We start from the raw sequence: 27,891 nt of genomic DNA, 5'->3' as shown, positions 1-27,891 counted from the left end.
ATGGCCCTCAGTATACACCTTGAAACATTTATTGGAACAAACAAAAAGTCAAGAGAATGTTGGTGATGGTCCCCAGAAAAGAGAAAATAGTGCAAACTTTCGCACAGCACCGCGTCGCGACTAAAGACAGTTTGGACAAATAACCACCGCTGGATAGTTCAACAGAATGTTCCACACACTACTGACGATCCAAAAATTGGCAACCATCGTTTTAATTTTTTTGGAACTAGTTTTTATCAACGACGGCCCACGAATACGCCACGTCTGGGAGAATTCCTTTCACAAAATTTCACGAAAAAGCTTTACTACTAGCTTGCGTGCTATTTACATTGGTCTGGGTCCTTAGCTTTTGTTCCTAACACATATGTATTTGTCTCCTCGGGGACCATCTTAACGCTGCCTACGTCCTCTTGCGTTCATTTCCTTCCATTCAGAATTGTACGACTTCCATGCAGCCATTGCAGCCATTGCTCCCTTGCGCCTGTCACCTAAAGTCGCCGATTGCTTATCACCCCAGAGAGGAATATGAAGAGTTCTTTTCACATTGTGTAGGTAAGTTATATTTAGGTTGCATTGAGCAGCACGTGCAAAGGTAAATTGTCTTTGCAGCAACAGAAAATCGAAAAAAAAGCTCTGTCCACGAGAGAGCTTCAGTTTCTGTTCACTCTTTCTGCCACGCCCAATTAAACAACGGTGTTGTCGGCATGTCACAAACATTTATTCAGAATGTCGTCCACACTGGAATAAAACAACATTGACACGTCATTACAAAGAGATAAAAAATAAATTAATATTTCACCACCATTTATCAAATATAATGTTGTGGATTTTTTTTAAATATATAACACACCATCATGGAACCAACCACTACCATTTGTCCTCTTGTTCAATGTCAATGTCATATTATGCCTTCTTGTAAGATGCAATCATTTAAAGGAGGCAGCACATCTGCGGCTTTTGGGCCATTGTCAACTACCTATTGCACAACAACAACAACAACAACAACAACAACAACAACAACCCTGTGTTGAACTGCTCATAGTGGTCCTAACTGCTACAGTGTTCCACAGAGAAACAAGTTCATACCAACTCACTGTTTGGAGACTCTTAAATGTTCTTCACTGTAGAAACAATGTTGCACTGTAAGTAAACCTGCCAAGGCTTTAACTCAGTTATTCCACAGTTCATAAGACTTAACAGCTCTGTTCTGATTTAACTGGATTGGTACTTCACTGATATTCTTTAGTTAGTCAGTCAGTTAGTCAGTCAGTCAGTCAGTCAGTCAGTAATATTCTTTACTTGTTGCCATGACTTGGTGCAGTTCATATCTTATCCAGTGGAGATGTTGAGATATCGTGAGGCTAATGATGTGCATATTGACATGAAAATGATAATGGTTACATCTTAATTGTGGGTAAATGTATGTTTTGGACAGGTGGGATTTTGAATACATGCATACAAAATATGATTTGAATCTTTCATGTTTTGTTTTATCATGTTTATTGAACTGAGTAGCAGCATGCACTCAGCTTGGATGCTGACAGATTTGCACATAGATGCTCACTGTAGCCATTATGTCACAGCTAGTATGGTAAGACAAGCCTGTTGGATAATCTGAGGATAGAACTAGGGGGGTTGCAGTGTAGAGCAATGACCAATAGGTATATCCAGCAGTATAGGTCAGCACTGTGTACTGGGTAAAGTGACACTCAGTGAGCCAGCTCACACATCCCGACCACCTGGCTACAGTTGACTGACTACGTGGGTTCTATGGACCTGACATACAGCAGTCACCCTAAGATGATTGGATAGTCACAGAGAATGAGGCAAGCCTTTCTGGGTACCTTTTATTTGGTTTTTATTAAACCCTGCAACTGTGGAGGACTACAATAAACTGGTGCTGCATTTGGTATATGATTTCATGTGCACTCTTTGTTTTGTCCAACAGTTTATGTCACTGAAAAGGTAATGAGTTGAACTTGAATCTGATGTGGTTGTCTTCCTCATGAAAATAGTAGTAGTCAGCCTCAGTGTCTCCTGTTAGCCTCAGGGTTAAAGTGTTCACTTGTCATGCCAGGTACAGGTTCAACTGAGTATAATGTGTAAAGCCCATTTCTGGTTTCCTCCACCATGATATTAATGTAGTGTTGTCAAAAGTCACATTAAACCACTGACTGACTGACTGACTGACTGACTGACTGACTGAGTGACTGACTGACTGACTGACTGACTGACTGACTGACTGACTCTGACTGACTGACTGACTGACTGACTGACTGACTGACTGACTGACTGACTGACTGACTGACTGACTGACGCACTTTCAGTAGGGGGAGAATACAGTTATACTTAAACAAATACCACATTAATTTCACCTTGTCAAGCAAACTAATAATACATCTTTCTTGTAAAACTTATGTCAAGGGGTTTAGAGTTACTCAGATTAACATGTACGAGACAACGGTCGCCACTCACAGGGTCAAGAACACCTGAAGAGTATAATACTAGTTAAATGTTTAGGGGTGCTGAGTAATCCTTGTGGTTTCAATAATAATTTGATGAAGACCAAAAGTTGCCTGCAAATATTCTAGTGGTTTAAAGATACTAAGGTAATCAATCTATATTAATATGACCTGCTACTATTGAATCAATACCTATTAACATATCAATCAAGCCCCAGCATTGACTACTTTAAGTATGTTACAACATCCCTATCACAGATCAACAGGTGTTCCATCTTACAAGTGATTTTCATCCAAAATGTCTTGAGTCCTATTAATAAGTTATCCATGCATTTAGTAAAAAAGTTGGCATTAAGACCCTTGTAGATCTATGTTGAGTAAATGCACTGCGGAAACCTGGTAGTAATTTCTTCATTTAAAATATGAGAGTGTAACCATGTTTTTGTAATATATATTACATTATATCCTTAAATTTGATGTTAATGATATGAATCTTGTAATTGGGACTTCCTATACTAGGCTGCTGTATCCCCCTCGTGCTGGAAGTACAGATGAACTAAATAACATAATATAGATGTAGTCTGTGTTTAAATAATTTCTGCTCTTTGTACAAAGAACCTACAATCAAATGCCCTGATTCTCTGTTGATACTGTACAATACTTAGTCCCATCAAAAACTTTCATAGGATCAATTTGGATAGAAACTCATAGTCTGCAAAGTAAGGTGTCAAGATAGTTGTTTTAATATAAGAATTATTGATCATTTATCATATCTGTATCAGAATGCATGAGCTGGTGGCATGTGGTCCTGTGCACAGCGCACAGCGCACAAGTCACATATCTGTCAAGTTGAGCTACACTGGTTGTGGGGAGTGTGGGACTGTGTGCAGCAGCTAGGCTGCTGAGATTTTCTTTGGCTTTGCCCCACACTGAAGCACATTTAACAAATGTGGTGTCCCAATGGGCAAGTGACTGTTTGAAATGTGCCTTTCTTCACCCAGCAGTGAATGGGTACCCGGTAGGATGAGATGTCAATGTGACTGTTAACCTGCTACTGCCTCAAAGCAGTGTGGGTTGTATACTCCCCAGGGAGCTGAGAATGATTGTTAAGTGCACGTTGATCCATTGAACGGGGTAATAAGTATGCTTTGAGCAACCTTATAGTGGATGGAAAACAGCGCCTAACAAATGCACTTGTGTTGTATGAAATGTGGATGCAGTATAGATTTTCAAATGTTAAAAAAAATAATTCCCAACAGGCATAATAACTATAGTAAAATCAAAGGTTTTCACATCATCTGTATATAATCTGCATGTTAACCTCTCACACAAGACATGTCAGCACAATAGAGTTCACCCATAAGGCATTTGTCCAGTGACCATGACAAAATAAAGTTCAGAATAAATAATCATAATAAATAAAGATATGCACTGAAAGTCAAGTCACAGATTAGATGATTAATGGCAGTAATTCCCTTCTAGAGATCATAATTATATTGACAAAAAATAATATATATAATTGTTTGTACAGAACATGTCTGTTTCATGTGGTTGAACTGTTGAACAGTTTGTTACTCTGGACCATCTTTCTGTTTTTATTTTGATATGGTTTTTATTTTTTAACTGATACAAATTTGTTTGTTCAGAAATGGATGTAATTACTTTGGCTGCTCTGTAAAGATACATTGGAGGAGCTGACCATCTTTACAGATCCGTAGGGGTATGGCTTTTTGTCCTATTTGGGTTGGAATTTTGTATTTTGTAAAGCCATCTGCAACCTTCACTTGCGTCCATTGGGCTTGCCAGGCCATTTGTGCTTTGATTTTGCATTTTCTCCAGTTTTCTGAAGGGAATAGGGTGTATCTCCGCTTTGTCCGGAACTAGCTTTGCCAGTCTGTCTGCTGTTTCATTCCCATGAATATCTATGGGAGACAGGGATAATTTACAGATTCAAATGTCTTATATTGGCCCCACTAAACACAGATTAATTACTTAAGTTTAAACTTGTTTTAACAATTGCTGAGAGTTACTCTGCTGAACCATTGTGCATGACGAACCCCTCTACTCATCGTTATTCGCCCACTTCACATAATTTACCAAGTAATTAGGTGCTCTATGCTAGACTGGGTTCATCAATCAGGTGATGTGGGTATGGAAGAGCCCCCTCCTGAATTCTTAAGGGGTTACATGGGGGCCCAATAGTAGAACAAAACATGGGTGATAGTGATACTAGATTTATTCACACCATCATTTGTTAGATTTTACCTTTGTGTGAACAATGAGATGTTTCCTACTTCCTAATCATATGCATGAACTTCATTCACTCATATTTCCATGTATTTTGGTTCAGGTTAAATGTCTGTTCCCATCCACCAGCAGACAGGACACATGGTCTACTCAGCCTACAGTGTTATAGAAACATCTTATTGCATCAGTGACTGTCTCAGCTACTGGCTTCTACCTTGACATAAAGTGGTATAGCCCTCCATGTTATTGTGGACACAAACGAACATACTAAGCCCATATTTTATTATTTTTTAAAAATTCTGTCACACTTTCAGACATTCAATAACAAATATGCAATATTTGCAACAACATTTCAAAGTTAACAAATGTTTTTTGGGATAACACTTTCTTAGTAAAGTACAGATTCTAGTACTTGTTTTGGTTGAGTCCCATGAAGGATTCAAACCCGCACTGCCAGAGTGAGGCCCCTAATCTCAAGCTCACAAACTCAGCGATCTGACCCACTCAGCCACCGAGGCTTAGAAAGTGTGATCCCAAATATACCATTTGTTACATGAGACCACATTCTAAATATCATTGTGTGTTCACAACATTTCAAATTGTTATGGTTCTTAGTATTAAGTTATGGTTACAAGTTAAAAATGAAGATATATATTATGTAATATTATATAAAATATGTCTCACTGTATTATCACTTTAATACCTATCTTTAAAGACCCACTGTGGTACACTTGCCCAGGCAGCCACCCTGTGCCATTACACGCATCCGCGTTCGCTTTTGTTTATTCCAACTTTTGGTTGAACCGGGCCTTCCGGGTTTTTCTGTCAATGTTATGGTTGCAGAATAAACTGCATTGAGTTGACACTGCAGTGCTGACTAATCCTTGGTTCTGTACATATTTCCAGTGTACACAAGTCAGTCGCTGGTTGTTGAGTCTGTATCTGAAGCCATGGAGGAGGACTTGCCTACCGCCTTTCTGCCACGTGAAGTATTCAACTTTCTTTGGATTTGTCATAGTTTAAAGATTCCATGATAAGCATTTTATAACTATACATTTCCTTTTCCATTTTGAGTAAAGAAAAAGAAATTCTTATTTCTCATGAAATATCTCAAACTTGACTCTAAATTGCCATCAAAATACTGGAGATGCAAGTGAAGAGAAGTGAAACTAAAACAACATGATCTGTACCTTTTGTTATCCCCTGGCATATGATGCGGCGGATATGGTTGACGCCTGTGGTCGACGCCTGGAGCGACCAGAACTGGGATAAACACTATAGAGAAATATATCTGTGGCATGCAACTATGTGTTTAACTGACAAACATTTAATAAGAGCAAAATCATCTGCACTTCGTGTGTTTTGTATTTTTACTCCGTTCTGCAAAGGGCAAATGGCAATGCTACTGACTCGATATCCACCATTTGCAGCTAAAAATGGCAGCGTATAAAAGTGGTAATGCGGAGCTAAAGCGGATTACAATTTCTTATTTTTATGCTTATCGCTTATGAAAAACTGCCATTTCTATAAAAATAGTCATGTTGCTTATTATCTGTAATTACTGCCCATTGCCAATGTTTACTTTCTAACCATGATATAACTCCCAAATGTATTATTTGATTGTCTATCATATCATAACCTTCGTGAGGTGGTGACATGTTTAATAACAGTCAATTTTCTGTTAAATAGCTATCTTGGCCACTTCTGAACACAGTATTTTCCTACAACAGAGCAAAAGCCAAATGAAAATAAAACTATTCTCTAATTTATGTATTTTAAAGATGTTATGCCACTCATTGGTGCGGATACAAGAGTAATAATTCAAGTTCCTAGGATGTTTGTGTTATGCTATTTTTCAAGAGTTATAAGAGTTGGACATATTTCTTCTCATACACAGTAACACAGGAGGTTTATGCCTAGGAGAATACACTCATGCCATTGTACAACAGGCGATGATGTGCACAATAAATATGTGGGAGGGTATGTACATTAATATAATAATATTAATTATTTTGAATATAACTAAGTGTGTCATTAAACATCAAACAATGAATACTCAACATGTCAGAGTTAAAAGGGGTACAATTACATTTGTACTATTCAAGGGATTTCTAAGCCCCAATACCTCACAGCCCTCTGGCAACTGATGTGTGTATTTTTGTTTGTATTCTCAAGTCCCTAAGTCATTTTTTTTTAATATTACTATTACTATAATGTTAGATTTTAGTGGTAACAATTATTCAAAATCACTCCATTTGATAATTATGTACATGATGATAAAAGCAACTATTTTTTAATTAATGTTGGAGGTGCATGTAACTGCTACCAGGCATAGCAGATGCTTGTTGTGAGAGAGTTTGTGCTTCATCTTAGAAGTCTAACTTAAAAAATAAAAGAAACTAATTACATATAGAAATATTAGAGTAGAAATTGTTGAAAAAGATTTCTCTTGTTGAAAAAGATTTCTTTAATGTTCCTTTGATTCACCCACCACCCTATTCTTTTTCTCATTGTTTTAAAGGGAAAAATACCATATGTAATACCCGGTATGACAAAATCTCCTTCCTGGTCAGCGTTAAAATAACTGGGAAACTCATTGAACCATTCCTGGTAGCTTATTGACATATATACGTTGAAGCTTTCATAACCATTTTGCCAGCAAAATGTCCTCATATTTCTTAAGACAGATAACATATATTTAATAAACCCATTACTAATTGAGAACTGAACTTGTTATCTCAAGCTCTGTCATCATTGACATTAATATTTGCAAGACAAAGCAACAGTAAGAGTTATCCTCCCTTTACAACTTGATCAAAATGGTCGTCTGGTCCTTGCTGTTGAAGGCCAAGTGGCTGAAGTTTCTAAGATAATATTTCTTTGAAAGACGAGAATGTGTAGGTAAGTCATTATACCTTTCGTTTATACTTTTTTTTCAATGTCATGCATTGTGCAGTCAGTCCCTCCATGATGATCAGTTAGCCTATTACAGCTGTGAAGGGGACAAAGCTTTTTTTAAACTATGTAGTTTCATATGCAAAGCATATTGTCAAAGTACATGTTTCTCAAAGGTTGTAAATGTGAATGACAATGTTCAGAAAACAAAACTCTCAAGATTCCTTTCATTCTTGAAAGCATCACATTTATGCCACTTCTAGTTGAGGGGGATGTGAGTAATAATATAGTCAACAATCTCTTAACATTAGCAATATTGACCCATAGCATTCAGATTCTCCTCACAAGTTTGAAATGTTATTTACTATCATCAGCCAAAAAGAAATCTTAAGATTTCATTAATTGTAGATTTTAAAGGTGTTATCCCATTTCTGGTCAAGGTTATATGAATAATAATATAGTAAAAATAATCTTTTAAAATTAGAAATCTTGACTCATAGTGTTCAGGCTTTGCTCACAGGTTTGAAATGTGATTTACTGTCATCAGCCAAGAAGAAATCTTAAGATTTCATTAATTGTAGATTTTAAAGGCGTTATCCCATTTCTGGTCAAGGGCAGATGAGTAATAATATAGTAAATTTTTTTCTTAAAATTAGAAATATTGACTTATAGCACTCACATTCTGCTCACAAGTTAGAAATGTGATTTACCATCAGTAGCCAAAAGAAAATATTCAGATTACCTTAATTGTAGAGTTTAAAGGTGTTATCCAATTTCTGGTCAAGGCAAGATGAGTAGGAATATAGTATTAAATCTCTTAAAATTAGAAATATTGACCCATAGCACTCAAATTCTGCTCACAAGTTTGAAATGTGATTTACTGTCATCAGCCAAAAAGAAATCTTAAGATTTCATTAATTGTAGATTTTAAAGGTGTTATCCCATTTCTGGTCAAGGGCAGATGAGTAATAATATAGTAAATTTTTTTCTTAAAATTAGAAATATTGACTTATAGCACTCACATTCTGCTCACAAGTTAGAAATGTGATTTACCATCAGTAGCCAAAAGAAAATATTCAGATTACCTTAATTGTAGAGTTTAAAGGTGTTATCCAATTTCTGGTCAAGGCAAGATGAGTAGGAATATAGTATTAAATCTCTTAAAATTAGAAATATTGACCCATAGCACTCAAATTCTGCTCACAAGTTTGAAATGTGATTTACTGTCATCAGCCAAAAAGAAATCTTAAGATTTCATTAATTGTAGATTTTAAAGGTGTTATCCCATTTCTGGTCAAGGGCAGATGAGTAATAATATAGTAAATTTTTTTCTTAAAATTAGAAATATTGACTTATAGCACTCACATTCTGCTCACAAGTTAGAAATGTGATTTACCATCAGTAGCCAAAAGAAAATATTCAGATTACCTTAATTGTAGAGTTTAAAGGTGTTATCCAATTTCTGGTCAAGGCAAGATGAGTAGGAATATAGTATTAAATCTCTTAAAATTAGAAATATTGACCCATAGCACTCAAATTCTGCTCACAAGTTTGAAATGTGATTTACTGTCATCAGCCAAAAAGAAATCTTAAGATTTCATTAATTGTAGATTTTAAAGGTGTTATCCCATTTCTGGTCAAGGGCAGATGAGTGATGATAAAGTCAAAAATCTCTTAAAATTAGAGGGGGCACGGGTGGCCCAGTCGTCTAAGGTGCCGCGGTTCACTGTGCAGTGTTGTGTCCCTTGGATCCGCCAGCAACCTATGATTGTGGGTTTGAATCCTGGTTCGCCCCAATAATGCTTCTAGGCTTGTCAGCACCATCACTTCAGGCTTTCCTCCCACATTAAGCTGACACACCCTGATATAACTGGAATAATGTTAAAAGCGGTGTTAAACCCAACTCACTTAAAAATTAGAAATATTGACCCATTGCATTCAGATTCTGCTCACAAGCTAGAAATGTGCTTTGCTATCAGCAGCCAAGAGAAAATCTTAAGATTCAATTATTTGTCGAGTTTATAGACTTTATCCCATTTCTGGTTGAGTGGATATGAGTAATAATATAGTAGAAAATTTCTTAAAAATAGAAATATTGACCCCTAGCATTCAGATCCTGCTCACAAGTTTAAAATGTTATTTACTATCAGTAGTCATGAAGAAATCTTAAGATTCCATTAATTGTAGAGTTTAAAGGCGTTATCCCATTTCTGGTCTAGGGGATATGAGTTATAAAATAGTAAAAAATCTCTTAAAATTAGAAATCTTGACTCAAAGTATTCAGGCTTTGCTCAGGGGCTAGAAATGTAATTTACTATCAACAACCAAGAATAAATCTTAAGATTCCATTATTTGTCGAGTTTATAGACTCTATCCCATTTCTGGTTGAGTGGATATGAGTAATAATATAGTAGAAAATTTCTTAAAAATAGAAATATTGACCCCTAGCATTCAGATCCTGCTCACAAGTTTCAAATGTTATTTACTATCCGCAGCCAAAAGAAAATCTTAAGATTCCGTTAACTGTAGATTTTATAGGTGTTATCCCATTTCTGGTCGAGGGGATATGAGTAATAAAATAGCAAAAAATCTCTTAAAATTAGAAATATTGACCCATAGCACTCAGGTTCTGCTCACAAGTTTGAAATGTGATTTACTGTCATCAGCCAAGAAGAAATCTTAACATTCCATTAAGTGTAGATTGTATGATGATATTATGTATAAAATGTCATAGGTTGATTATGACCTGTGAACATCTGTATAGATTGATGTATTACCACCTTCCATGGAAGTGTGTATTTGTCTATTTCTAGACTTGCTAAAGCCAAACTGGGGAAAGTGGAAATTGATAGTTTATACAGAAGGGTTCATTGGTCTGTTGAGGGCTCAAAGAACTGAATACAGGCGAGCTACCGCTAGCACTGACCTGACACACTAGCCATAAACATGTCACAAGATGATTCCCTAATTACTACTGACTAGTTGTCTGTTCAGATCTCTTACTGCTCAGGAGATTGTTGATACTTGAATTCCAAGGAGGAACTGGCTCTATGAAGTGTTGCTCATACTTAGATAAAATACTTGATCAGTGATGATATTTTCCATTATTCCAGATAATACAAGATGAGCATCTAATTGGATCTAATTAGATATGAGTACATGCAGTGTAATGTTACTCAGATGGAAGATCCGTCCAAAAGTATGAACAACATGAAATTAAAAAAAACCCAGGTAAAATAGACATAACCGCATTGATCATGATCTGACGTTTTCATCAGAAATAAAAACAGATTTGTTGGTATTAATCATTGCAGAAGTCTTTACTGGAACTTTCTAAGTCTCAAGTAACTTGAAATGCTTTGACATAAGTTTAGTCCCAGTCAAGACTACTATTTTTGTAAAGGTGCAATTTTTTCATCTAAATTGTTATTATGACATTCACTCTCTCTCCCATTTCAGCAAAAAATGGTGGCTTCCTTGGCGTATCAACGGAAACCCTTGAAGCTAAAGAAGGTCTAAAGTCTACCATGATGGGGTGGCCCCTTAGTGGACCCACCATGACCCAGTCATGGGCTGTTGAAAAAAGGCCCCTCCTGATCCCTTTGACCATGCAAAACCCCATCTAGGCTGAAAAATTTCATTCACTCTCTCTCCCATTTCAGAAAAAATGGGCAGCTTCCTCGGCGCGTCAAGGCGACAGCCAGTGTACACCTCAGAGGTTCTTCCAGCTTGCCAGGTGAGCTTCAAACAGCCCAAGGCACCCTAGGAAACTGGTCAAAAATCAAATCCACCTTCTTTTTCTCTCTGTCTTTTTTTAAAGAGCTTGTGTAGACTTAAGACTTTCAGCAGGTTTAAGGGCAGCTATAGGAGCCCTTAAACCTGCTGAAAGTCTTAAGTCTACAATGATGGGGTGGCCCCTTCCTGGAACCCCCAGGCAGTCATGGGCTGTTGCAAAGGCCCCTCCTGATCCCTTTGACCATGCAAAACCCCATCTAGACTGAACAATTTCATTCACTCTCTCCCATTTCAGAAAAAATGGGCGAGAGAAAAAAAATGGGCAGCATCAAGCCGGACAGTCATTGTACATGTCTATGTTTAGTTCTCCATGTGATGTGACCGCCTCCGAGGTCTAGTGGTAGAGCGTCCGCCCGGAGAGCGGAAGGCCCGGGTTCGATCCCCGGCCGCGTCATACCAAAAGACGTTAAAAGATGGTACTTGTTGTTACCCTGTCTGGCGCTCGGCATTATGAGGCTAAAACAAGGACTGGTCGGCTCGGAGTCAGTATACTGTGTCTGAGTGGGATATTCATGTCAAACTGCGGCATGGTGTCTCAGTGAGCTAGCACTATACATCGGCATCAGTCCGGACTAGTACAAGCAGCCACACAAACACATACACGTGCATGCACGTCGCTATATAAGTGCAATAATCTTGGACGCGACGTTAAACCCAATTTCACCTCACCTTCATCTCCATGTGATGTGATTAAATCGAAAGGAAATTAATATTTAAACTAAAAGTTTTAATGTTAGTTATTTCTGTGTTTGATTATGGATTTACTGCAGACTGAATGGATATTAAACGCAAATTTTGTCCTTGTGCCTTATAATGGTTCAGGTTAAACTATACTTTATTAAACTATATATGAGGATAGAGCAACCTTTATATCTGAAAGACATGCTCCATTTGCTTTATCTGTGTGGTTGAACCTTGGCTCTATTAATATCAAAGTTGGGTGTGTAGCAGAGGCTGACATCAACCACATATTAGAATGGATCCCCTACTCTTTTACAATCCCTCCACTTATGTATGATGTTTCTTTGTCCCAATTTCTCCGACAGATTGATTTTTTATTAATTGTGCATGTACATCTTTTATGCATGTAGTATGGTGAAAATTTTTGCAGAGTATTACACCCAGAGTGAGCCACCTTATCGCAAGCACAGAGTCAGCGATCTAACCCACTGAGTCTTCCACAAAATGAAAGTCCAACAACTGGTAGTCTGATTTCGTACTTCATGTACACCCCCCACCCTATCATAACCTGTATTTGTCAGTGGAGGTATTATTAGATCTTACCCTGATTGTAGGAAGAAATGTTACAGGAAAGAAAGTTACAGAAATAAAGTTACATGACCAGCATAGCCTGCTTGATACCCAACCTGGAATACCTGTTTCCTGTGCTATTATGTTCTGTCAGTATTGGGTGAAACACATTGTGTAGTAGTATGCTAAGTGTCTGCACCAAGAATGACTTCCTAGTAGAGAACTTAATTGTGAGGCAGTTAACATTAAGCATAACATTACATGCTAATTACTCACTCAGAACTAGAAATTATGAAATAACTTTTTCATGTTAATTATTGTGGAAAGTATCTTTTTATCTTTACATGAATATATTATGCCTTATTTCGTGTGGTTTCTCTAAATTCTTATATTCAAAACTACAGGGTAAATGTAGAAATAGAAATAAACTTTAAATTTCAAAAATAAATAAATGCCATTATAAATGCATTTGTGAATATGACACATGAAAAAGTTACTTCCTTTTCACTATTTACCAATTTTGTCAAATCCTGACAGACTTGGTTAAAATATATTTAGATTTAAAAATGTAATTAAAAACACGACTTTATATCTTGCATGCCATTGCAGAATATTGTAGAATGTCCTAAGGACTGGTAATTTATATATTTATTGGGGGGTGATCATGAAGAAATTACACAGCAAATAAAGGATGGGGTTGGGGAGGGGCGTTTTAATGACAACATGTAGGGGGTCACCAAAATTTATCACAAGTATATTTGGGGGAGTGGGTACGTACAACATAAATGACATGGTTCTGTATTATTTTGAACGTGGGTACGTACAACATAAATGACATGGTTCTGTATTATTTTGAATAAAAAGGTTAAATATTTCATTTGTTATATGTTATAAATGTCAATAAAAATGCAATCTGTATATATTAGGGACATAATAAATGCACATAAAATGTGTGTGTCTGTGGTTGGGGGGGGGGAGGGTCTCATCTAAATATGGTCCTAACCAGGTTGATAATTAAGGTCCTCTACCTCCTTCTCACACAGATACCTGTATATTTCCACCCCTTTATGTTTGTATGGTGCTCTCACATGGGGGCAATGTGTTCTTTCATTCAATACACAACATGCTTTTGATCTAATTAATACAGAGAGCTGGCATGTTGGTGTATGTAGGATGCAATATTATGCAATCCTCAGTACCATGGTTTATGGTCACTGATCTGGTACTGTTCATTCCTTGTTTCTGTCAATCATGATGAATTAGCCAATGAAAACTTATGTTTCATTGAAAAGGCCAATGACCATCGCTTCCTGAAGTTAGTAGCTAAGAATATAAGATTGTCGTATGTGGTTGTTTATGGAATGTGAATGACTTTTCACCTGTGCCAGGTACTAGTCTGTATCAACAATCCATGTGTGTAACTTTGAATCATATCTCCTTGTTATATTTCTCTGTTGGATTGGCGCTACAATTATCTGTCCTGATGACAGTTAAACATTGCAGGTTAGTAATATCATTGCTTTAGGCACATACGTTTCAGCATATCTTTAATGATTGACATATCTCAGGTAATTAGCAGTGATAATTGCCATGTATGATACTAACTTCCTCATATCAAATAATTCTTGTTTTGGTAATAATACATATTTTGAAAGTCTAAAAGAGAAGACCTCCAAACCTGAGTATTTGCAGCACCATGTTCATGGGATAGAAATAAAATGCGGTTTCGCAATTTGGACCTGTATTCTTCATTTGTTAAAAAAATATGAAAGTATCATATTTTCCAATGTTTCAAATTGTTCCTATTTGAAGGATTTGTAGAACAATTTAGGGGGTCACATTATGTAGAGAAATAATTGTCTTTTATTGTAAAAAATTAGTAATGAAAATGAAACTGTTCAAATACTAGTCCAAATTTCTTTTCGATATGATCTGTGGATTAAGGGGTTCTTTACTTTTTATTGTTGTATCCAGCAAGTGATATCATTTGATTGATAACGGTGTTAGAACCTACACTGAAACGTCGCTCTTAAATGTAATAAAGAAGTTGTTCATCCAAAAATTCTTAACCTTGCTCACTATACAGTTTATATATTTTATGCATGTCATTATGTCATAAGAGTCAGTATTACACTAACAGTCAATATGTAGTCACACATAGTTATGTAATAATGGATAGCAGGGGTAAAGTAAACAACTGCATCATTTCTAGTTTGATATAACTTATCTTGGTACATCAAGATTGTATTAAGTTTACTGAACAGAGTGTTTGCTATTTATAAATGAACAGTTTTTAAAAACAAATATTCGTAAGACTGAAAATGCAATCTGTATATATTGGGGACATAATAAATGCACATAAAGTGTGTGGAGGGATGGGGTTGGGGGGGGTTGGGTGAGGGGGTGAGGGGCTCATCTAAATATGGTCCTAACCTCAATCCCATTATAAATTACCCATACCTAAGGTTGATAATTAAGGTCCTCTACCTCCTTCTCACACAGATACCTGTATATTTCCACCCCTTTATGTTTGTATGGTGCTCTCACATGGGGGCAATGTGTTCTTTCATTCAATACACAGCATGCTTTTGATCTCATTAATACAGAGAGCTGGCAGATTGTAAAAACCAATATTCATAAGACTTGTATACTTCATACTGATATGTCCACACTGAAGAGAGGTACTGCCAGAGACTATGGCAGGATGGGGACCCCAGCAACTGATAAATGGCGATCACATTACAAATGTTCTCCCTGGGTCTGGGCAAAAAACACAAAGCACACATATTCAACAATTGTCAACAATTTAGGAAAACTAGTTTCATGTAGTATCATTTGTTTGCAGATGAGATTCCTGAATATCTGTCAGAATGTCAGATGATTTGAGGAAACAGACAGAGTCCAGTACATCCCAACCAATGGCAAGAGTAAGTACCAACACTATGAATTCATACAATGATATGTATATGTTACTTTTTTTAACTCTTTGTTTAGATCAAAGTTAATTTGATTAGGTACTTATGTTTACAAGTTCTACTTACATTAGATATCTAATGTTTTGGTCATTATTGTAAGATAGGATTTGTAGGTCCAGAATAAAATATATTCCTTTCCATTTTGTAAGGCCTTGTAATGATTACTGTCAATACATCATTTACTTCAGTTCCCACCGGTTTGTTTGTTCAATATTATTAGAACTGACATGCAATGTAACTAAAACAAGTAATGCAAAGTGCATGGTGGAACCAGGCCTTTATTTCTTAGTCTGAAGAAAAGTGATAACTTAATTGTTTCATGTAACTAAACTAGTGTCCAAAAGAAACGATACCAACTTATTTTCAAAATTGTTTTTTACTAAGTGAGTTGTCAAGTATGAAAACATGCCAATTTGTATTGCACATCCCAAACACAGCATAGTCGATAAAAAATACCGGGAACACATGATCACTTCCGGGAAAAAACGTAAATTTCGTGAAAGTGACATTTCCCTCTCTAGCATGTTCTGCACGTGCAGAAAAACTGTATAAAACGGCTGATCAGACACGTTGATATCACAGCAACAAAAAGAACACAAGATATGCCACGTTTGACAGCCATCGAGAGAGAGAGAGAGCCGTTGGAATGGTCCAACAAGGAGCGTCACACGTCGACGTCGCCAGAAGGTTGGGCTGCGCACGCATCACTATCACCAGGTTGATGCAGCGGTTACGTCAGACAGGTCAGACGTCAGACAGGCCCAGGAGTGGAAGACCACGAGTAACCACGCCCCGTGAAGATCGTTACATCCGTGTAATACACCTGAGGAACCGCACCGTAACAGCGACGTCCACGGCGGCTACAGCACTGGGACACAGGATCAGTCGACAGACTGTCTACAGGAGACTACGGCAGTATGGTATCCGGCCACGTCATCCCTATCGCGGACGGCTCCTGACGCCTCGACACCGGAACAACAGACTGATCTGGGCCAGGCGAGTTCGACGTTGGCAACGGCGGGACTGGGCACGTGTTATGTTCTCTGGTGAGAGCAGATTCCTCATCTTCAGAAACGATGGACGGCAGCTTGTATACCGACGATTTGGTGAACCTTTGGCGCCTAACTGTATCCAACAGGTCCGGCCGTTTGGAGGTGGAGGGTTAATGGTTTGGGGTGGCATATGTGGTGACGTCAAAACGATGCTTGTCGTAATTCATGGAAACCTGAATGCACAGCGTTATCTTGATGACATCCTACGGCCTGTTGTGGTGCCCTTTATTCAGCAACAGCCTCGTGGACTCCTTTTCCAACATGACAATGCAAGGCCACACACAGCAAGATTGACACAGAACTTCCTTGCCAACGCCAACGTACAGGTTTTGCCATGGCCCGCATGTTCACCGGACATGAATCCCATCGAGCACTTATGGGACCACCTCGATCGGCAAATCCGACGTCGCCGTGTGCCTCCAGTCAACGTCCAGGACTTGGAACGATGTCTCCTCGAGAAATGGCAACGCATCACTCCCAACGTCATCAGACGTTTGACGTCATCAGTCCGTAGGCGTGTTCCGGCATGTATTGATGCTCACGGTGGACATACCCGCTACTGACTTGACTTTGAGACGTGTGGTGTGACATTTCCCGTTGTTTCTGTGATCAGTGCTCTAACGAAATGTTTATTTTTCGACCCCACCCATCTTTAAAGGCTTGTCATATTGGTTGTACAGATTTTATTGAAATGACATTTTTGTACAGATGTTGTGAAAGGATTTCTCAAAAGCATAACACCAATCCTAAACTTCTGCATTGTTTGGTTTTTCTTTTATGTCGTTGCAAACAGGTGGTATCGTTTCTTTTGGACACTAGTTTACTTCGTACACAGCAATATTTAAAATTCGGCAATAGCTGAACTATTGTGTCATGATGACATCTTGATATGTTTGTTAAGAATGGTATAATTAGTTTGTTCAATAATCATTAGAACAGAACAGGTACTCATACATCTCATGTTCATCTATTTTTCTGAAGTAATATTGCTTACCCTTTGTATGATGTGGTGATAACTTCATGGTGTGACAATCTGTCCATTATACCATACTGTGAGTATGTATACCCAAATAAAGACACAAACTAAAGAGGAATCTTAGAAGATAATCATTAGCTCACCCTGGGGTTAGGCTGTGTGTCTGCTACTGATCTATATAACACATTCTGCATGTAATTAGCTACAAACCACATGGACATTTCCCCACACAGACAGTTCCCAACACTGACATTTCCATACTCAGACATTTCCCTACTCAGACATTTCCCTACTCAGACATTTCCCTACATGACAATCTGTTCTTGTATATTGAGGGTCCTTCTACTTCTACAACATATGCTAAATAACTTGTTAATTTTTATGATTTTCCCATTACCATGAGCCTATGATGTGTACTTTTTATAGTGAGCATGACATTCCATTACAGTTCTGTATATCGTAATCTAGTGTTTTAAGTATGAATACTTGACACTAAAATAGGGGCCATTTCTGCAAGTAGTAAACATTTTGAAAAGTTCTTTTCCAAGATGTGATTATGGGAAGGTTTTCCTTTCTTTCTTTACAATCATTAGGATAACCTGGTATTCTGAAAAACTGAAATAATGCATAGAATTAAGGGTTACGTGTTTACATTGCCTGATTGTCTTTGGCTTTATTTACCATATATATTACAATATGAACACATTTCAGTGAATCTTGTGATTTGAAAGGCTGATATGGCAGTCATTATCAAAACAGTTACTCTATATGAAGTTTATTTTAAGACTAGCACCATGTACCACATTCACAATCAATAAGAAAGAAATAGTTCTGAGTGTCTGTTTATTTGAATTTTCCTTGAATCCTAGAAATATGATTGTGGAAAATAGATTGTTAGTCATCATTCTTTTGTCAGCATCAGCAACCAAATATGAGGACATGTAGAAGAACGTTATCACAAAATTTCAATGAACACTCGAGTACTTATTGGGAATTACAGTATGTGTTTTGAACAAATCATGTACTATTTCTCTTCTCTGGCTCAGCCTAACATGTGACATGTACATTGCCCAATGAGGGTGAGTTTCTGTATCTTTGGTAATGTGTTTTTGTAGGATGACTAATGCACATAGTCAATAAATTTAGTAATATGAAAGAAAAGCCTGGTAAATATGATTATGGACATCATGTATGACATACAGTTGAACATGATGTAATAGGTTTGCTTTTAATGCATTTCAGGTAAAATGTTCAAGAAAAAGAAGTATTGGTGTGATTTCAAAGGAGAATTACGACTGCCTTAGATTAAAACTTGAAGGAGGTGACATTCCCAAGGATAGCAAGACTGTCAAGTTTTACCATGTCTGCCAGAAAATACGGAAGTTCAATTTATCTTTGACAGAAATTCACAACCCTGTCCAAGGAGAATATAGATTGGAGATTATTGATGGGGACAGGAAAATAGTGATATCAAAGTCAGAACTTGATAATGTCATCTGCAAATTTTACACTGAGTTGCGGGGTTCTGGAGCAAAGAAAATAAGAACATTGATAAACCAGTATTATGCTGGCATTTCTCAGGAAGCCATACAAGACTTTATAGACAGGCAAGATGACAGGCAACTGTTACATCCTAAATTTGTTAATGCTGCCAAACTAAAACCGGTGATTTCAAGAACACCAATGGGGCGACACCAGGTTGACCTTGTGGAACTAACTGGAATGCCTGCAGAAAATGATGGTGAAACATTCATTTACATCTTGTCTGTTATTGATGTTTTCACAAGATTCTTGTGGCTTCGGCCTCTTTCCAACAAAAGAGCCTGTTCAGTGGCATTGGAACTCCACAAAATCTACTTTGAGTATGGATGGGGAAATCCAAGAATCTTACAGTGCGATCAAGGCTCCGAGTTTAAGGGAGCAGTCAACCAACTCTGCATTGAAATGGGAACGAAGATTGTCCGAAGTCGGGCTCACCATCCCCAATCTCAGGGAAAGGTGGGTGACAAATTTCAATCAAAACATGCGCACTCTAAACGTTGAGGTAATAGATGTAGATACTTAATAGTAAGAACTTTAATGTTGATGTTATTTGGAACATGTCATCTTTAGGGCAGAGCCACCCTTGCATGTGTGTGACAGATGACACCGGTCGGGCAGGATACACTAACCTTCGTGAACACCTGCTACTATCACTATTTTATGTTGATTCATAACACATGCTTATGATATTGATGGAATCATTAAGTGGACCCAGCTTTTAGAAGAGGCTTCTTATGATTATGGAAACTGTTTTTGTTATATATTTCATATATTTCATATACATGGTATAACACTTGTGCACACTTTTTGTGCCTGCCTAATCTGTTTACTATTTAGATATTAATTTATTTCAGAGTGAACAATCACACCGGGATTGGAAAAGCCATTTGGAATTTTATCACAGCAAACATGGTGATGGAGAAAGCTTCAACTTGGTGGAAAAGTTGCCAGCATATGCTAGAATACACAATGAAAGCATTCATTCTGCACTTGGTAAAGTTTGAATATATAGCTTTAATTTAATGTGGGCATATGTTACAAAGTGTGAAGCACATAATGTAAGCATATACTTTTCAGACTGTAAGCATGGTAAATGTGGATGTGTGACATTGAATTTATTTTACGCACTGACCAACAAATAACCATTATGACACAGTTAAATGATGATGGCTCATTACAGAAGGTACAACAGTTTCATAGTTGACCAGGTATTGACCAAAATATAGTTGCATGCACCCTTCAGGCTACTGCAAATTTATAGAACTCTGGAAATATCAATATTGCCACAGTGCAGTTGTGACATTTATTGTTGAAGAAGACATGAGAAACACAGGCTTGTATTTAAACATAATTCCTATGTTAACAGGTTGTTCACCATACAAGGCCATGCTGGGCTGCCCTCCAGTACACTTCAAGAATGTGTTGAGAGCTGGGAGTACAGATGATGCATACTCTTGCTCTGAAGAAGATGAGCAATGCGAACTATCTGCAGAGAGTCATGAGGTATGGAGGATTTATGTCATTACGCATAACAAGAGACAAACTCATCTATATACCCCGCCCATTGTCTAGTTTTAAATACAATGCTATGTGCAATCAAATGTGACATTGTAAATTATCAGTTTGTCTCACCTCCTTGTAGAAGAGGTTGAATACAAGAGCTAATATAACATCTCCATAAACTTTGTACATCTGCTTTAGTAAAACTTTAATGATAAACAAAGGTTATAATCATCTTCAAGTTTGTGTAAGCTAAGAATATTTAGATATCATGCATGGTATTATAGAGCATTGTTTTCAGGCAGGTATTGTTGCAGCCCTTTATAGGTACATGTAGTTACCAGAGTAAGGTACACGGTACAGATAAGGTACAGAAGTTGTAAGCATGCTGACACCTCAAAACCTGGTGAATTTCTAATACATCTACAATTAATGCTTTTATGGATTTTGTTGCAGTGTCTACTGGTGTGTCATTTAATTAGAATAAGAAAATAAATCATATTTTGAAGTTTTTTAAAGAAAAAAGACTCTATAATAGCCATAGACTGATATTGTACAAAGTTTCATGAAGATATCTTGAACAGTTTTCGGGTTCTGCTCTGGTAAACCCCACTGCTTCCAATCAGTTCAGAGACTAAGTCAAAATTTCAAAACTTTATACAAAATAAAAAGACAAATTTGTAGGTGCAGGGGATAATAACTGTCATCGGGTCCTGTAAACCTGTGCAATAATGACAGGAGATGTGACAAGTAGAGACATGTACATAGAACTATTTCAACTGCAAGATATTAGAAGTAATGATATGTTTAGATTCTAAACTTTAGAATATGAGGTAAAACTACATGTGAAGTGGAAGTGATATTATTTGACATTTATGTTAGATATGTGGACATTAAAACATGGTAAATGTAATACTTTATTATTCTTTAGGATACTGGAGACGAATATGGCTTTAATGAGAGAATAGAAGCAATCACAGGAAACCTCAGGAAAAATGTGCTGCAGGCGTCACTGACCAAATCATCAGAAATGATTAAAAAACACCACGAAAACAAGGACACATCAGTGTACAAGATAGGGGATGAAGTTCTGGTGAGGGTTCATGGAAAAGATACCAGAGTCAAACGAGGTGGGCCCAAAAAAGGGATGAAAAAATGCAAGGAAGGAACTATTGTCGAAATAGATTCCCAGAACTCCCAATTCAAGGTTGCCTATCCGAACAAGCATGTGCAGTGGGAGCAGGTGTGTGACATTACTTCTCGGACAAGAAAAGAAGAGAAGAGGAGAAGAATGAGGACATATGAAGGTACATATTTCCAGTAGTAGTTTATGAATATTATGTAATTAGCAAGTATGTTTATTAATGTATTTTAAATAAAATAGTTCTTACAGAATAGATGACATCATCTATCTTGATGGACTGCAAAGACTTGATGTTTGTAATGTATTTGCTGTTTTTATCATTTCCTCTACCCAAAGTAAGTGCAGTTGGAGATACAGAAACGAGATCAGTGTGTCCATCTGTCACATTTTGTATCAAGAGCATTCAATATTTCCTCATGGACCCTCACAATTGGTGCCTTTTCCCATGCTGGAATGTTTATAATATTTCATTTGCATTTTCATGGCAAACAGTTGGTTCAAATGAGGGTGGGGTTTGTTTCCAGAGCACAATTCATAAACCATTGCGTATTTCTTCATGAAACTTTATATACACATCAGGCAGGTTCTGTTATTCTGCTATTCAGTTTCTTTGGTAGACTTTTATATTTTGCATTTCTAAGAAAATACCAAGTTGGACAGCTAAGCAGAACAGTTATCAAAGATGATACAACTCATGTTGCTACTGCAGGTTGAAAAAGGTCTCCAGCAATACATGCTTGAGGTGACTAATTTGACCAGGTGATCGGGTAACTTGGTTTATTCTATGACATGGTACCCAGACAGTGAGGATGTTGCTAATACTGCAGTGTTGATTAAAAGAGAAGGAACAGCATCATACTTAAAATCAGGAACATACATTAATTAATGTTTTTGCTGTTGTGGAATTATGGTTCAGAATTTTGAAAGTATTATATGGATCATAGCAAATGTAATTACATGCAATTACTAATTCACGACTTTGCAAGGTATTGAAATAATTTGGTGTAGTCATTAATTGTTATGTCATTTGTACTAAATTATTAATGTGGTATATGATACTTCCTGTGATATTAGACATTACTTACAAGGGACATTCATTGGTTTGTCTTCTTGGAACGAAAGCTAACATTGACACAGGAGGTTAGGTGGTATACAAAACACAACTGATCAAGGGTCTGGAATCAAACTGCAGTCAATGGTTGAAGCATTTGTTGATTTTCAGTTCAGTTCAGTTCCTTAACCAGTTAAATTGGTTGCTCTGTGATATGTTGGTATGTGCAGAAGAAGGCATAAATGTGATAATTTTCATATATTTTTCTAACAGATGCTCTGCCAGATGCAAGAGAAGAGGGTAGAAAGCCACTCAAAAGGGGAAAAACACAGGATGAAAAAGGTATTACAATTTGAGACACCTCATAGGAATCTTCTGGAACGGTTAGTCCCCAAAACATTAGGCATATGCATGAATACTTGCATGCATGCATGCACAATAAGAAGGGTAATCAATACTTGTACAAATTGTCCACCTTTCAGAGTACATTTACACATATTGAACACTTCAACGGAATAAATGTTTTCAAAATAAAATGAATGTAAAGCATTATTTTATCCTGAAGGTATATGCTTGCATTTGGTGATGTATGCTTGCACTTGGTGATATATGCTTGCACTTGGTGATGTATGCTTGCACTTGGTGATGTATGCTTGCACTTGGTGATGTATGTTTATACTTTTAAGGAAAGGGAGAACAACAGGCTCAAACCAAGAGGAGAGACAATGCAGAAACAAAAGGCAATATCTGAATACAGATGGGTACGATCAGCAAGACTGATCAATCCTAGATGCATAATTATATCTGTTGGAAGGAGTACACAAATTCTCCATATGATGTTGTGTCAGTTGCTCATATGTCTTCCTGTATATCATGCACATCTGAAATGGTTCATTGTCTCAGCTGAAAAATACTACATCAGTACATGTATTGCAGAACATTACAGTTGTTTCCATAAAAACAATATACTAAGAGATATATTACAGGACAATTTGTGTTACTTATATAATGTGTCTATGCAGGACGCAAGAAGACGCCAACTATGAAAGAACTGGAGATGGAGGCCTCATTCTATGACCTTGACATTGTGGACAATGAAGGGGCTGGTAACTGCATGTTTATTGCATTGGCTCAACAGCTTCAAATACATGACATTGACATAACCAGCCATAAACATCTGCGAGAAAAGGTTGTGCAATATGTGTAGGTAAGTAAACAATAATGCATACTTTCAGTTTTCTTAGGGTAGAAATTTGATATAGTGAATAAAATGTGAAAGCCTAATTGGGCTGAAGCCATGTCCTATTTGTTTGGAATCATGTTATTCTTAGAAATCAGTGGACCAGCTGAAAATTTGGCATGCAAGTTTGTTCAGATTATTACACCTCAATGGATTTAAAAAGTTTATATTTGTTATCATTATGAACATTGATATGCAGTAAGAATGTTTTTTACAATAACGGCAGTACATTTGATTTGGTGAATTTCAATTTTTATCCAGTAATGAATTCCACATATCTTTTTTTGTGTTACTGAAATTTTGGCTTACAGGACGAAACCTCAAAGCTTATGAAGCAAAGTTTTGCCTGAATAGTTTTAGTTATTATTGTCTCTGAAAAGTACTCACATATTTTGGATCTTATGTTAAATATGTCAATGACAATTTGCTCTCAACCTTTCCATCAAATATATTTTCATTAATTCTTCTTATGTTATGTGAGCTAGAGAGTCATGGGGCTCTATTGGTGATGCCCTTGACATTGATTAAACTTCTTTATTTAAAACAAGATAAACAAATGGTTGTCCCAATGAAGGAAACATCCCTCAGGTCAGCCTGTTTAGTAGGGTATATTACTTTCAAATGTTTTGGAAATATTATGAGACACCTCTTAATATTGAGAATTTAAGTTTCAAAATTGCATGACAGTTGTCAGATAAGGTGTGTAAAATAAGCTGAATATTCACTTTTATCTGCCACATATGTACATGTACAGTTCTAATAGGTTTCATACTTCCGCAGCACATTTATATTACATTATAAAATTTGTTTTACTTTTGACCTCATAAAGAGTTATCAGGACCTTAAAAGGCATTTAAAAAATGTGATGGCTGAAATTTTGTACAGAAAGGCTGTATACACATTTCTAAATGAGCAAGTCTAAAATTATTATGCAAAGTGGCTCTTTTAGGTTACAGTATAAACCACTGACTTTATATTCAGTTGGGCTGTATGAATAATTTCTGATACTTCATGTTTACCCCAATAAATAGGTTCAAGTAAATTTTGAAAGGCATATAGATTGGGATGAGGTGAAATGGGACTAAACTTTGCATTTAAGGTAAATACACTTATACAGCAAGCCAGTGAAAACTTTTTTTTCATTAGCTCATCTTGAATTTTAACTTTTTCCAATTTTGGGCAAACATAAAAACACTTGACCAAATTCATGGAACCTGATGAATTGCACAATTTCAATTCATTATCTATGCATGTTGCATTTAACATAAAGATGCAAGTACCAGTACTTCCCCATGGGGGTCATGCAAAATGGTATCTTCTGACAATGTGAGGTTTGTCACTTGTAGAGATTTTGTACCATTTTAGCTTTGAACTTAGATGACTATACAACACAACATTGAGTCATGTTTTTTGTTGTTTTTTGTTTTTTCATTTTATGTGTATTACATGTAGTATAAGAAGAAAGAAGAACAGTAACATTTCTCAGTCTCACACTAACTGAACATGTTTTAGGGCAAGCGGTGTCTGTTCAAGGACTTCGTGGATAAAAACCATTATCCAACATTCAGAGACTATATCATCAAGATGAAGATGTTGGGGGAATGGGGAGACAACATCATTCTGCAGGCAACAGCTGACCTCTATAAGGTGACCATCAGGATCATTACAACAATTGCAAATGAGCCTACATTCATTCGTCCAGCTGAATACTGAGGAGACATGCCAGTACTAAGCATAGGCCACTTGTGGGAGCTGCATTATGTGACACTCATACCAGTGTCCACAGAAGGAGGTTTGTCCTTTATTGATGGTACAGTTAAAATAATTATGGCAGGTCACCATGTCAAAGCATTCAGAACTTGTGTAGGTTTTTGCAATATATACCTATAACATTACATATTACTCAAAACAGTTGACTCTGTCTTCACGCTGAAACAAAGCCCAATAAAGCCTATCATTGTGCAAGTGCCAGCATGTGCATGTTCTTTAAGTTAAGAACTAAATTACACTTGGATCGTCACATTGAGACCGTGGCATGTATCTATTATCAGATATAAATTTATGACATCTCTGTCCACAGAGACATCAGTATATTACTATATTGGTACTGAACATTTCATATATTCACAGACTCATTGGAAATTAAGGATAGAGAGCTAATATAAGTATACTTCTGACATTAACCATTTCATACTTATCATACACAGAAAAAACATTCTTGTGTTCATTCATATGCTTGTTACTTGTACAAGGATTACGCATACTGGTTCCACATCTCACATACAATCATGTTTCATTTTAAGAGAAAGAGACAGAAGCAGCTAATGACACCAAAATGGACACAGAAGATGAATCAGATTCAGATTCCAAGTATGCAATCAACACTGCTGTATGGGAACACAAGGTATGTCCACACCCAGTGCAACACCTGCAACAAGACAGTTCCTTATTATTGTGTCAGTTGCTTAATGATAGATCCATTAATGTTTTCAGTATGAAATATTAACCAAAGATGATTTCAGATGTACTTTTGTTTTAATAAAAAAAATTCTAAAAATTATATCTGAGTAAACAGTACTCTTGTATTACCTTCATAAATGTTTTTGCCATGGTGCCTTCATATTTCACAATACATTATTTGAAAGTTTAGCTTAACAATTGTAAGAGGCACATGTCAGTTGCTGCCATTAGATACCTGATAAGAAGGTATTATTCACTCTCAGTAAGATGTTTTCTTAAACTTGTGTTAATGATGTTTCTCTTTACTAAAATTTATACAGAAAGAAAATGTAGTGGCACACCTGCAGAGAATTGCTGCAAGAGATGTTTTGTTGGCAGATAACTTGGAATGACTTTCAATCCAGATATAGTAATAACTGGGGTTTTATTCCAGTTGCTTTCTCATAGTGTTTGATTTACTCCAAACCTGTGTTTGTGGGTTTTACCAAAACGAAACAAGCTAAAACAATGAATTTTTGAAGTACCATTAAAACACGAAGCACTAATTGAAGTCCTGAATGGATACTGTGTTAGAACTAGTCCCTAGCAACCTATGCTTGTCACACCAGGAGACTTAATGGATACTGTGTTAGAACTAGTCCCTAGCAACCTATGCTTGTCACACCAGGAGACTTAATGGATACTGTGTTAGAACTAGTCCCTAGCAACCTATGCTTGTCACACCAGGAGACTTAATGGATACTGTGTTAGAACTAGTCCCTAGCAACCTATGCTTGTCACACCAGGAGACTTAATGGATACTGTGTTAGAACTAGTCCCAAGCAACCTATGCTTGTCACACCAGGAGACTTAATGGATACTGTGTTAGAACTAGTCCCTAGCAACCTATGCTTGTCACACCAGGAGACTTAATGGATACTGTGTTAGAACTAGTCCCTAGCAACCTATGCTTGTCACACCAGGAGACTTAATGGATACTGTGTTAGAACTAGTCCCTAGCAACCTATGCTTGTCACACCAGAGACTCAATGGATCAGGTGGTAAATCTCTGTGACCCTGGATGAATTTATGACATCATACATTATGACTGTGAGAAATTTGCTCATAATATCAAAACACTATTTGGTCTTGTTGAGACACAATATAGTATTGATATTGCTGAGTGGGGCACTGAACAACAAACACTCATTTTAGATATGTTTTTCAGTGAGGAACAACTTCAAAGGCATGATGAGTTTGTCAGCGGCTTCCCAACACCAGACCGAAGAGTCAATTTTGCAGAGGGATATCTGTCTCAATAT

At 36.9% G+C, this 27,891-nt stretch overlaps 1 protein-coding gene across 6 annotated transcripts; it reads left to right on the top strand.

The window, feature by feature from the left end:
• Nucleotides 1-459: 459 nt before the first annotated feature.
• On the top strand, nt 460-27,891 carry LOC124128851. Of its 6 annotated transcripts, none has more exons than XM_048397908.1 (15): nt 460-552; nt 5,616-5,698; nt 10,718-10,835; nt 11,064-11,340; nt 15,496-15,577; nt 18,896-19,651; nt 20,050-20,188; nt 20,562-20,698; nt 21,627-22,002; nt 23,164-23,232; nt 23,577-23,630; nt 23,913-24,097; nt 25,643-25,922; nt 26,434-26,534; nt 27,798-27,891. In XM_048397908.1, the coding sequence occupies exons 5-12, from the start codon at nt 15,521-15,523 to the stop codon at nt 24,095-24,097; spliced, it is 1,773 nt and encodes a 590-aa protein (XP_048253865.1). In that variant the 5' UTR covers nt 460-552; nt 5,616-5,698; nt 10,718-10,835; nt 11,064-11,340; nt 15,496-15,520; the 3' UTR covers nt 25,643-25,922; nt 26,434-26,534; nt 27,798-27,891. The 6 variants fall into 6 exon arrangements, with proteins under 6 accessions (XP_048253865.1, XP_048253863.1, XP_048253864.1 ...); XM_048397906.1 differs by adding an exon at nt 4,109-4,182 and having other exon boundaries at nt 10,718-11,340; XM_048397907.1 differs by having other exon boundaries at nt 460-548; nt 10,718-11,340.

This window comes from Haliotis rufescens, unplaced genomic scaffold (assembly GCF_023055435.1).
Source record: "Haliotis rufescens isolate VD_foot unplaced genomic scaffold, xgHalRufe1.0.p SCAF_172, whole genome shotgun sequence".
NCBI lineage: Eukaryota > Metazoa > Mollusca > Gastropoda > Lepetellida > Haliotidae > Haliotis > Haliotis rufescens.
Note: the sequence above shows the minus strand (reverse complement) of the source record. Positions and strands in the feature narration are given on the sequence as shown.

What these genes read in the sequence shown, in the direction of transcription:
- LOC124128851 (XM_048397907.1), top strand. Translation starts at nt 15,521, where the DNA reads ATGTCAGATGATTTGAGGAAACAGACAGAGTCCAGTACATCCCAACCA. An exon ending in AAGAATGAGGACATATGAAG is followed by an intron (nt 22,003 to 23,163) that starts GTACATATTTCC and finishes TTTTTCTAACAG; the next exon opens with ATGCTCTGCCAGATGCAAGA. An exon ending in AGACAATGCAGAAACAAAAG is followed by an intron (nt 23,631 to 23,912) that starts GCAATATCTGAA and finishes GTGTCTATGCAG; the next exon opens with GACGCAAGAAGACGCCAACT.